Genomic DNA, 13,304 nt, shown 5'->3' with positions numbered 1-13,304 from the left:
CCTATCACTTATCCATCACTCCCCATCACTCTCCACCACTGACCCACCGCTCTACATCACTGACCCACCACTCCCCATCACTTACCCATCACTCCCCGTCACTCTCCACCACTGACCCACCGCTCTACAACACTGACCCACCAGTCCCCATCACTGACCCACCATGCCCAATCACTGACCCACCTCTCCCCATCACTGACCCACCACTGACCCATCACTCTCCACCACTGACCCACCGCTCTACATCACTGACCCACCACTCCCCATCACTTACCCATCACTCCCCGTCACTCTCCACCACTGACCCACCGCTCTACAACACTGACCCACCAGTCCCCATCACTGACCCACCACGCCCAATCACTGACCCACCTCTCCCCATCACTGACCCACCACTGACCCACCACTCCTCACCACTGACCCACCTCTCTACACCACTGACCTACCACTCCCCATCACTGACCAACCACTCCCCTTCACTGACCCACCGCTCCCCAGCACTGACCCACCTCTCTACACCACTGACCCACCACTCCCTATCACTTAACCATCACTCCCCATCACTCTCCATCACTGACCCACCGCTCTACACCACTGACCCACCACTCCCTATCACTCTCCACCACCGACCAACCGCTCTACACCACTGACCCACCACTCCCCATCACTCTCCACCACTGACCCACCCCTCTACACCACTGACCCACCTCTCCCCATCACTGACCCACCACTGACCCACCACTCCTCGCCACTGACCCACCGCTCTACACCACTGACCCACCACTCCCCATCACTGACCCACCACTGACCCACCACTCCCCACCACTGACCCACCTCTCTATACCACTGACCCACCACTCCCCATCACTGACCAACCACTCCCCTTCACTGACCCACCGCTCCCCACCACTGACCCACCTCTCTACACCACTGACCCACCACTCCCTATCACTTAACCATCACTCCCCATCACTCTCCACCACTGACCCACCGCTCTACACCACTGACCCACTACTCCCCATCACTCTCCACCACTGACCCACCGCTCTACACCACTGACCCACCACTCCCTATCACTCTCCACCACCGACCAACCGCTCTACACCACTGACCCACCACTCCCCATCACTCTCCACCACTGACCCACCGCTCTACACCACTGACCCACCACTCCCCATCACTGACCCACCACTGACCCACCACTCCCCACCACTGACCCACCTCTCTACACCACTGACCGACCACTCTCCATCACTGACCCATCGCTCCTCATCACTGACCGACCACTCTCCATCACTGACCCATCGCTCCTCATCACTGACCCACCACGCCCAATCACTGACCCACCAATCCCCATCACTGACCCACCACTCCCCACCACTGACCCACCTCTCTACACTACTGACCAACCACTCACCATCACTTACCCATCACTCCCCATCACTGACCCACAACTCCCCATCACTGACCCACCTCTCCCCACCATTGACCGACAACTCCCCATCACTGACCCACCACTCCCTGTCACTAACCCGCCACTCCTCATCGCATACCCATAACTCATCATTACTCCCACGTTCATGCTGTCAGATTTGCCATTAAATGTTAAATGCTGACAAACGAAATATGTGCAGTACTATATACATGAGCAATGCAAATGTATATTTTGTCATGATTGCGTAAATATCCAGTTGAGCGATACAGGCCTTAAGGGCCTCTTGTTTTTTTTATGTGAATGCAATTTCTCTTTCACCAGCCAAAGCTCCCCACTGTGATAGGTGGCCACAACCATGCTTGGAGTTCAACTCGCAACCTACCGACAATTTTGTTTACAAACAAGTGATGACTCTTGTGACGCCGAATACACTTTGCCGAGCTAATTATTATTGCTTTGTCAATTTGAATTCTATTTCGTATCAACTATCATATAATTGGTACAGTAGGAATGTAAGGGGGAAGTTGGGTGATTTTATTATTTTGGTTCTACTCTTGGTACGCCACGCAAGCTTAGCGCGATTTAGTTTAAGTAGACAGGAACCCAGTCTATTTATTTTATGTTTGTCTGAAATCTCGAACCAATCTGATTAAACCAAAAAAAAGTATATTCCAGAGCACGAGATAAGCTGTGTATTTGTGTCAAATACGCATTAAATATACTGAAATACGCAGACAAATCAAATCCTAGCGTATCAAATACGCAACAAAAACTATAAATACGCTCTTGAAGTATAATTTAGGATGCTTACTATTAGATAAAACGATTGCATATGTTACAACTGTTATATAACACGATTGCAATTGTGTATCAGCCGATCGTCAAATTCACATAACGTCAGTTACATTCAGCCATTAACCAAGTCAGCGAGCCTGATCCCGTTAGTCGCCTCTTATATAATAACGACAAGCACAGTCGCTTTTTACGACAAGCATCGGTTGCTGAAGACCTATTGTAACCCGGATGTTCACGGGGCGATGGATCCACTTGCGGTGCCTAGAACTGTTTCCTCTTAACGACGCAGTTAGGACGTTGTTGGTGACGTCAATCACACGTCCTTCACGAACTGATTCACATCAAACAATTAACGTAAATGGCGTTAGGGCGTTTGTTATCCCCGTGGGCGATCGTGCCCGGCGTTACACGTTACATAATAACAACTAGGTCAGTGGTCGCGGGGAGTACCGAACTGTGTCATCACACCCAACAGCGTTGATCATGTTATCAACCACTGGTTTGCCGTTCCTTGACTTGACTATTTACGGTAATTTATCCGCTGTCTTGCTGAATGTGGAGTAAAAATGTTTTCACTCACTTAATTCCAAATAAAACAATCAATAAAGTGAATACACAATGTCATTTATAAAGTGGTCAAATGTAACAAATGTTATATTTGGGATAACACTTTCTTAGTAAAGAACAGATTCTAGTACTTTTGGAGGGGGAGGGGGGGGGGGGGGGGGGGGGGTTGAGTCCCGTAAGGGATTCGAACCCACACCTGCCAGGGTGAGGCACCTATTCGCCAGCACACAAAGTCAGCGACCTAACCCACTCAGCCACCGAGGCTTCCACAAAATGAAAGTCCGACAACTGGTAGTCTAGATCACGTACTTTGAGTACCCCCCTGACAAGTGTTAATTGGCACGGCTCCCATGGCCGAAAGCTATGAATAGACAATGCCATTTAGAAAGTGGTCAAATGTAACAAATGTTACATTTGGGATAACACTTTCTTAGTCCCGTACGGGACTCAACCCCCCAAAAAGTACTAGAATCTGTACTTTACTAAGAAAAAGTTATCCCAAATATAACATTTGTTACAAAATCAATATAGTGTGGGTGAGTGAGTGAGTTTGGTTTTACACCACTTTTAGCTTCATTCCAGCAACTTCACGGCGAGGGATACTAGAAATGGGCTTCACACATTTTGTCCATGTGGGGAATCGAACAAGTCGGCGTAATCAATAAAAAACAAACACTTTCAAATTCAAATTGCAGATGTATTATGTCAAAAATTAAATATTCGGCAATAGTCAAATTGGACCCAGAGAACTGTTTAAACAATCATCTGTTAATCTGAAGCTTGTTACCTCAAACTCCACTATCCCGACACATGATTTTACACGATGGAGTATTACCTTTCACTTTGTATCGCCACTGTTGTATGAAGGCACTCACACCCCTTCTCTGGAAATTGTGATAACTTTTCGAGTTGAGGGATCAATTGCAATTTCGATAGTCATTTTGTATGGAATGTATTTCAGACATTACAATTACAGGGTTCTATGGGTTTCTTATATCCGGAGCTGATTGTTTTTAAAAGCACGTAGTTGACAAGCCTGTGCATTGCTTCAAGCTGTCATCCCAACTTGTGGCGGCGGGGCATGGACGGCTGTCACGCAAATGGCCCTGGAAACACGTCGCATACACGTTGCAAGATACGCAAGACTGGAAGTCCCCATCCACCCGTCCGCTACAGGAGGTTATACACGGGTTCACGTAAGGCGTCGGGCTGGTAGTAGTCGGCGAGGTAGTGGTCGCCGAAGTCGTTGTAGCCGATGTTGTCGTAGCACTGGTTGTCGTTGTTGGTTCTACGCATGTTGTTGATGTTTCCTCGCAGCGTTGTTTGTTGTTGTCCCACATTAAGAAGGGAGGGCAGTCACGGACGTACATGGTGTTGCTGGTGCATGTGAGGTATTTCTTACATGTCTGGCACCACTGGTAGTTTCCAGTGCTTCGACCCGAACAACTTGTGATGCATGGGTTAACGAAAGGCGTTGGGCTGGAAGACAATAGGGAACAACTTGTGATGCATGGGTTAACGAAGGGCGTTGGGCTGGAAGACAATAGGGAACAACATGTCAGTTGCGAGAATCGTGTTCAACGTCAACAATATTCCTTTGGAATAATACAGTGAGTGAGCGAACGTGGTTTTTCGCCGGTTTAAGCAATATTCCAGCAATATCACGGCAGGGACACCAGACATGGGCTTCACACATTGTATCCATGTCGGGAATCGAAGGTATATAGATGCAGGTGCGGGTGCGGGTGCGGTACCTCGGCATCGGCACGTCACTTCAAGAAATTCAGTAAATCGCGTCAATGGATTGTCTGGTCAACACCCAATTGTTTACAGGTTGCAGGTGGGGTGGGATGGGAGTGGACAAAATGAAAAGTGTTCGTCCCTCATCACTTTTGTTTTCAATAAAAAAAACTAAAAAAACTACCGTCACTTTTGAGAAACATTGCCTGAAAAAACATTTAACCTGGACAAGCAAACTTAATGACTGAAAGCAGAATAATAATCACTCTGCCGAGTCACTTGTCATAAATAAAGCATGCTGATATCCAGACACCATTTTTTTCTCCTTACACGGGGCGGTCGGTTAGACTAGTGGTTAAAGCGTTCGCGCGTCACGCCGAACATCCGGGTTCGATTCCCTACATGGCTACAATGTGTGAAGCCCAGTTTTGGTGTTCCCTGCTGGAATATTTTTAAAAGCGGCGTAAAACCCCCACTCATTCACTCTCTGGGGCTGCTTGTACTAGTCGCGTCCCAGATTACTGCACCGACATAGCGACGCGTGCGCGCGCGCGCGTGTGTGTGTGTGTGTGTGTGTGGCTGGTCGTTCTAGTCGCGTCCCAGATTACCGGAATTTCCATTAGTATCATAAGCTTATAAAGAACACTATTATCCTATCAATGTAAATGGACCAGTGGCCTTTTCGCGGAATAAATAAATGTAAATATATTAAGATTACAATATTGTCAGAATATATAACAGCAAAAAAGGCAGTTCACAAAATAATTACATTTTCACATTTATGCTGGTTGAAAGCTTTCTCCCCGATGGACTTTTCAGTGGAGGCATCGCGGTCAAAGGAGTTTCTTTTCGCTACTGATCGACAACAGTTACTTTCAAAAATATCCAAGCGACATCATGGAGTGGCTCGGTCATTTTATTACCGCCTTCGCCATGCTTGAGGATTTGACACAGAGAAAAATCCATGGTACGACCCAGAATATGTAGAGGGCGTCATGGAAAATGATAAATACACATTTTTGGGGGAATAGGCCAGTATACAGTCTCAGACGTATCCGGGCCAACAAACCTGATCTTGTCCTTTTTGATAAATCCAATGAAATCATTTGTATTATTGAATTTTCTGTCCCTTTTGACACCAGTGTGATTGACAAGATTCAGGGAAAAACATGGCAAATATGCAGACCTTGCTTTCGAAATGTCAGGTTTGCATCCAAAGTTCCAAGTTGTCTGCCTCCCCATTGTTCTCTGTGCCTTAGGTTTGGTACCTCTCCATTTGTTGACTGGGAGAGGACCCGGGTTTGCTACCAAGACCACAGCCCTTCTGACAATCTGGGTAATGCAGAAGACTGCAGTGATGGGGGGTCTTCACATTTTTCGAAAAGTCCCATTCGCTGTCTGGGTTGCGTGTAGAGGGGGCGAGGGCCCTGAGCTTATCACGAGCCTTACCAGGCTGACTGTGCCAGTATCACCCAAACCCTATTTGATGCATTTTAAAAAAAATTAATCTGTACATAAAAATAAAGCGACGAAACCCTTTCCATATCCAATAGAAATCTGTGCATGAAGAAGAGTTGATTGCAAGATGGATGACAGGTCGCCACATCCCGACGTCTACGATTGTTGGTCATTCTATCAACCACTGGCATACATATCCAGGCACGAATATTAACAGGCCGATGCCATGTAGCTGGACAATTTAAGCTTATGGCAAAACACAACGCACAACCAATAAGGGAGGAAGTCCATATTGACGAACATCGTGTAACAATTTGGTGAAACCAGCGGGAAAAGGTCGACTGCTGTCAAACGAAATAGGACGAGCGGATCAGGGCAAGCGGATCCTGGTACCGAAAAGAAACATAACACCGGCCTCACAGATCACCGGGGAGCATGTGTACAAATGGAGCAAAATACGTTTTCGCCTGATCACTTATCATTGGAAACATGCATGTTTTTGGTTTGGTTTGGTTTGTTGTTTAACGCCGCACTCAGCAATATTCCAGCTATATGACGGCGGTCTGTAAATAATCGAGCCTGGACCAGACAATCCAGTGATTGACATCATGAGCATCGATCCACGCAATTGGGATGGATGACATGCATCAACCAAGTCAGCGAGCCTGACCACCCGATCCCGTTAGTCGCCTTTTACGACAAGCAAAGTCACCTTTTACGGCAAGCATGAATTGCTGAAGACCTATTCTACCCCGGAATCTTCATGGGTCGGAAACACTCATGTAATAACACGAATATTCTTTGGTACATGACAATAACATCGCGTCCGGTTCACAATGGCCTGTTAAAAATTCAACGAAGAACGTTTGGTTTGATATAAACACTTAAGAATAGCAACTAAACACAAGACGAAATGACAGTATTCCCCAAATTTATTCATGTTTGGAAATGGACGTTTAAACCGAGGTCCATATGAAAATCCGGTCATAGAGTTAGTTCATGCAAATGGGCAATAAAGGCTGATCATGTGTTTCATAGGTGTAGCACTAAATTAAATACATAAAATTGGTTCATATCTGGATATCGTATGCAATTCCGGTCATTATTTCTTATTGTGTTTGCGTTTGTTTCATTGGTGAAAAATCCTGCTTTTGGTCATTTGTTACCTCCCCATGTTACACTCACCTTGTTGGGCTTGTGGTGGTGGCGCTAGTCGTCGTGGCACTGGTCGTGGTCATGCTGGTAGGTAGTGTACAGGTCGCACTATTGAACTCGCACCGTTTGAGGTTGTCATCCCAGATCTGAAGCGGGGGGCACTCTCGGCGGTCCCGCAGCAGCCCGTTGTCACACGTTGCATAAAACCGACACGACACACACGACTGGTAGTCCCCGTTGGGAAGTCCCCCGCAACTGCTGATGCAAGATGCTCCTGTCTGCCTCTTCTCTCTCGAGAGGACTGCTGAAAACAGTTGAAGGTATCAAATTAGTTCGCGGTCAAATAAACACCATCCACCGATCCCAAGCTCCTCACAGCGATAGCCCGTTCGCGGCGCTCTCTATACTATCACTGCCACCTGTCAGAACTCCGCACCGTGATGTGTTGCCACAACCATGCTTGGAGTTGAACTCGCAACCAACTGACCGTTATGACTGCCGTGGCGCCGAATACTCTTACTCCTGCTAAATTATTTTCTCTGTTTATCTATTTAAATTTCTATTTCATTACAACTATCATGTAATTGGAAAAGTAAGAATGTAAGGGGGGTGGGGTTTAAGTCATTTTCCGTTCGTCTGCAATCTCGGACCAATATGATCAAACAAACACAAAGTTAAATTCATATGGGAAATATGGTCAGTCGTGAACCTTTTCAAAAATAACTACGATGACATTCCGAAAGACACAAACAAAAGTATGAACATTACTACATTTGGGTTTAGAGGGACATTTCACGATTTTTGTAATGGCCGCGCCCACACTGGTGGCAGCAATGCTACCGAGAGTGTAACAAAGGTGTCACGCGCTGTGAAGGAGCTTGCCACCGATCTATGGTCAAATGGTCGGTTACTTAATATTATTCTATTATAACATTTCAAAGTCAAAACTCGAGTCTTTTAGTCAATGAAACATCGGCCCAACATACCAGAGGGTTGTTCAGTTCATAGCAGAATCTCATTAAAATCCGATCTGAGTTCTCGCTGCCGCTAAACAAAGATCTGAGAACATCCCATTACGGGTCACGACAGAACGACCTTTCGAACGAACTTCGACCGACCATTGAAATTACAAACAAGAGGTCGACATCAGCCAATTAAGGCACACGTTTCAACCTGGCGACTTCCATTTCAGACAACGCTTGAAAAATAAGTTCCCGATTAAAATTATGAAAACTGAACAAACAAACATTCCAGGATGTCTAATGTATGGTTGCGATGGTATAGCAGTGCTTCCCATGTACTGTGCAACGCCTCTTCCGTTCAAATATTTTATGCCACGGAAGCGAGAGAAAGACGATGATTTTGACGGAATCAGTGGTACGAGCCGTTACTGTCGTTCGGAATACCCTGTGTTAACGTTTTCGAGGTTGCATGATTAGAAAACAAATTCCGACTGTCACGACTGATCTGGTAAGCGACGCTTTGATTGGTCGGATTAAAGGTAGTTCTAACGTGACCCGTAATGGGATGTCCTGAAATCTTTGTTTAGCGATAGCGAGAACTAAGATCTGATTTTAATGAAATTGGTTCATAGCAGTGAGTGCTGCATGCGTATTTCATGTAAACTGTGATATGTGGTTTCTTATTCTGACGTTCATCACGACTCTGACTCCGACTACGGTTACAATGGTGCAGGCGGCATGAGGCACGTCTATGGAGACGTGCTTGCACCTGACAGATCTGGCTGACGGTGGAAGACCAGTATACCACCTCACTGTGAACGTAGGTCAGCGTTCTGAAGGAGGGTCGTGTTGATTGGCGTGCAGTAATATTGTGGTGGTCGATCACGCAACTAAAAAATGTATGGTGTCGTTCATGCTAACCTCACATCCGAGGATTATAGGATGAAAATTGCTTTGCCGTAAAATACCTCCTGCCTTAGTGTATAATCAGTAAACGCTGTTAGGTTGAACGATTTTCGCGACAAAGGGTTTACAATAAAGCATTCTGTTTACTTCGGATTATCTTTAAAAAAATGCTTTGTAAGGCACGGGAGTGGGTGGATCAGCTTGACGTTGGAGGAATGCCCGAGGTGATGCAGGTCTCAGGCGTTTATCACTTGATGGAAACCACGAGCACGGGTTTGCTGACAAACCTAGAAACATAATCGGGGCGAACCGGGATTCGAACCAACGATCATACGTTTCTGGCGTGTCCAAGGGACGCAACTCTACTCTGCGAAGTGCGGTGCCTGAGACGACTGGTTCATCCGTGCCCCGTGTTATGTATGTGCATCAAAGTTAACATTGCATAGAGGACGGCGTTGTTTTGTTCGTATTATAAAAAAAATGATTTATTGATGGAAGGTACTGAAATGTATAAGTTGTTTTGAAACACTATTAATGAAGTGATTTTCTAATGAAGTGATGAAACACTATTAATAAGATACTAAGTATTTGTTGTTGTTTTTCCTTAATAGGAGTGTTTGTTCCTTAATAGGAGTGTTGGAATAGTAATAGGAGTGTTGGAATAGTAACAGGAGTTTTGGAATAGTAATAGGAGTGTTGATATAGTAATAGGGGTGTTTGTGCCTTAATAGGTGTGTTGGAATAGTAATAGGTGTGTTGGCGAAGGTGAGTACGTACCTTTTCCTTCTAAGCTGGAGCCATGAACGCTCACACTGACCATAGCCAGTGCCATCAATGTGTAAAGGCAGTCCATTTTGTCCGATATCTGCAACATATGTCACATTTTGTTATTGCAAAATTGCCCTAACAGCTAAAAGAAACAAAAATGTTCCACAGTTATTAGAAATCTCTGCTAAAAGGAAACCCCATTGCTCGAATCCGACTATCCGGGTCAGAAAAGGTCTTCAGCAACCAATGCTTGCTGTAAAAGGTAACTATGCTTGTCGTAAAAGGCGACTAACGGGATCGGGTGGTCAGGCTCGCTGACTTGGTTGATGCATGTCATCGTATCCCTATTGAGTGGATCAATGCTCATGATGTCAATCACTGGATTGTCTTGACAGATTCGATTATTTACAGACCTCCGTCATATACTTGGGATATATTGCTGAGAGCGGCGTTAATCAACTAACCAACCAACCAACCAACCAACCAACTGTTTATGAATCACTTTTAAAACGTTATGACATCAGGTGTTCGCGAAAAGAGGAACATATCCTGCCCCAGTGGTGGCACACGTAATATCACACGCAAGGGCAACATTTTGAAAGCTTTCGCCTTGAATGTTGCAACCCTGATCACGTGTTTGATTTTCATTTGAAAAAAATCTTAGTTTTATCAAAAGGATATCCTCAAAATGAACTGTACCGCAATTTAGCCAGCATTAAAAGAATATTTTGACGTGGTTTTATTTAAAAAAAGTATTATTTGATCTGAAAAAAAAATCGCATAATGAACAACTGTAAATGGATATTTAACTTTGAAAATCAATGCATTTGCTTTTTTCAGCACAAATTTCAAACATGGTGGGGGGCACGTGGTCGTAAATTCATTTTTTACCCCAGTCATCCGTGCACCAATTCATTTTTAATTTTACACATTATAACCTACTTACAGATTACTTTTTGTTGCCAGAATGAGTGACGGTTCATTGGAAATTAAACAAAAGTTTTTTTTAATTTTCAATTACATAAATAAACATTTAGTTTCTTCAGGCACTCTGTTATGTCACCGAACAAATCTTGAAGTGATCCATTTATTACGTGCATCACCAGCGGGGTGGAGGAGACTTCAGGCTCGTTTTCAATTTCGTTATGTCTCTTATTCTGCTGGTAAAACTCCTCACACCACGAACGACACAGTCAACCCACAGTACGCTGACGGCAATAAGGCAATAAAGATTTAGCAGGTTAGAAAAAACGTAAATCCAATGAAGTTTAGAATGTGTTTTGTTGTGTGATGCATAAGTCATGTGTAGGAAGTAATATCTAAATTGAACACTCTTAACGTTATGATCCAATTTTCGGAAGAAAATAAAAGTTCTATGAACAAAATTCGTGCCGGATCCTGTCAACCAGGTTTATCATCCAAAACAGACTCTAAGAGGAGATACTGCTTGTGTGAGCTTAAGATTATCTACTTTGTAAAATTCGCTCCAATGAAATTGTTTCACAATGCTTTGGAGGTTACCATGACGTCACAATCAAATGACATCACTACTTGCTCTGCTAATGAAGCTGTTAGCAGTATATTTTTACACTAAGACACTGCTTATTGCTGTCTACAAACTGAAAAAGTTGGAAGAATGATGTCAGATGATAAACAAAATCTCACCCTTCTGTCTTTTGCTATCAAATATACCAACACTCGTATAAGTTTAAAACTCCTTGACAAGCTTCGGTGTTTTAAACTTATATTGACTCGTGTAGATATATTTGTTATTAAAAGACACATGGGTGATATTCTCCATCTAGTGTAGAGGCTAAATGTCCGAAGCACGTGTGGGATTCGAACTACGGACCGTCTCACCCTGGTCCCTGCTGGTTTCATGACTTAGCGAAAATGAACTAAGTGCATTGTGTTTGGTACCGCCAAGGAAAATATACAATTCCTATCACTGCGTGTCATCATAATATATGAGGGAAGCCAGAGGCGATACAGGTCTCGATGCACTTAGGTCAAAACCAAAACCAAATCATAATCAGGGCGAATCTGGACCAAAACATCTCAATCATTGGATCCTGGTTCGCTAAAGGGAGGCACCTAGGCAATAGGGATTCGAACCCACGATCATAGGTCATTAGCGTGACTGAGGGAAGCAACTCTGCTTAGCGACGACCGGGCCACCCGTGCCGGCTATTCGTCAAAGGTACGAACTTGTTTAATCACAATCAAGTGAATCTAGATAATGATATCACTGTTAAATGAAGATGTGAAGATTGTTGTTCTTATCGCGTGGTCCGCGGGACTTAGAGGGTATTCTAGGCTCGAAGTTTGGGAGTAACGAATAATTGAACCGTCGAATTTTTCTCCAAATACATGTATGTATGCCCATGATCCTGTAGCAATACAACGTTGGCAAGATAAAACATCAATAGTAGAAATCTGATCCTGTAGCAATACAACGTTGGCAAGATAAAACATCAATAGTAAAAATCACTTTTACGCTAGAATAACGAAAGTTTGCACAAGGGTATGGGAAGAGAGAAATACAGATAATTAATTGTCGTAATGTCTCCAATGACGGACTTTGCAATATACCGAAGTTATCAAATTGCTATAATTACCATGCTTGGAAACAGTTCAGAGGCTACACCAAAACGATTGTTAAAAAGAACTTGCTGAGAATAAGGTTGGTAAGGTGACGTGAGATGACGTGAGGTGAGGTGAGGTGAGGTGATGTTATGTGAGGTGATGTTATGTGATGTGATGTGAGGTGAGGTGAGGTGTGGTGAGGTGAGGTGATGTTATGTTATGTGATGTGAGGTGATGTGAGGTGAGGTGAGGTGAGGTGATGTGATGTGATGTGATGTGATGTGATGTGATGTGATGTGAGGTGAGATGAGGTGAGGTGAGGTGATGTTATGTTATGTGATGTGAGGTGATGTGAGGTGAGGTGAGGTGAGGTGATGTGATGTGATGTGATGTGATGTGATGTGATGTGATGTGATGTGAGGTGAGATGAGGTGAGGTGAGGTGATGTTATGTTATGTGATGTGATGTGATGTGAGGTGAGGTGAGGTGAGGTGAGGTGAGGTGATGTGATGTGATGTGATGTGATGTGATGTGATGTGATGTGAGGTGAGGTGAGGTGAGGTGAGGTGAGGTAATATTATGTGATGTGAGTTGAGGTGAGGCAATGGAAAAGTGAGGTGAAATGTGGTTTAATCGTGCGTTCAAGATAGCTTCATGTAGTCACGGGCAGCCCGTGTGTGTGTGGCTGCATATACTAGTCCAGACTGATGCCGGCTTATAGTGCTAGCCCACATGACGCAATTTAACGCGGATACAACACTCAGAGAAAGTATACTGACTCCGAGCCGACCTGCCTTCTTTTATCCACACAACGTCGGACACCAGACACAGAAGCAGCAGGTACCATTTTTAACGTCTCTTGGCATGACACGGCCTGTGATCGAACCACCGACCTGCTCTCCGACAGACACTCTATTCCTTGCACGACGCAA

At 44.6% G+C, this 13,304-nt stretch overlaps 2 protein-coding genes across 2 annotated transcripts in view; both read right to left on the bottom strand.

The window, feature by feature from the left end:
* Window positions 1-3,810: 3,810 nt before the first annotated feature.
* On the bottom strand, window positions 3,811-9,871 carry LOC139472708 (uncharacterized). Its single transcript, XM_071255161.1, has 3 exons — window positions 9,796-9,871; window positions 7,181-7,454; window positions 3,811-4,276 (listed from the first exon to the last, which is right to left on the bottom strand). The coding sequence occupies exons 1-3, from the start codon at window positions 9,869-9,871 to the stop codon at window positions 3,811-3,813; spliced, it is 816 nt and encodes a 271-aa protein (XP_071111262.1).
* A 2,337-nt stretch (window positions 9,872-12,208) lies between these two features.
* Window positions 12,209-13,304, bottom strand: part of LOC139472602 (uncharacterized) — a gene marked incomplete at its 5' end in the record, with an annotated part of 2,897 nt that continues 1,801 nt past the window's right edge. Inside the window, one exon of the mRNA XM_071255064.1 lies at window positions 12,209-12,228. Within this exon, the coding sequence (XP_071111165.1) occupies window positions 12,209-12,228 (20 nt within the window). The remainder of the gene's footprint in view (window positions 12,229-13,304) is intronic.

This window comes from Haliotis cracherodii, unplaced genomic scaffold, assembly GCF_022045235.1.
Source record: "Haliotis cracherodii isolate W230 unplaced genomic scaffold, xgHalCrac1.p SCAF_25, whole genome shotgun sequence".
Classification (NCBI taxonomy): domain Eukaryota; kingdom Metazoa; phylum Mollusca; class Gastropoda; order Lepetellida; family Haliotidae; genus Haliotis; species Haliotis cracherodii.
Note: the sequence above shows the minus strand (reverse complement) of the source record. Positions and strands in the feature narration are given on the sequence as shown.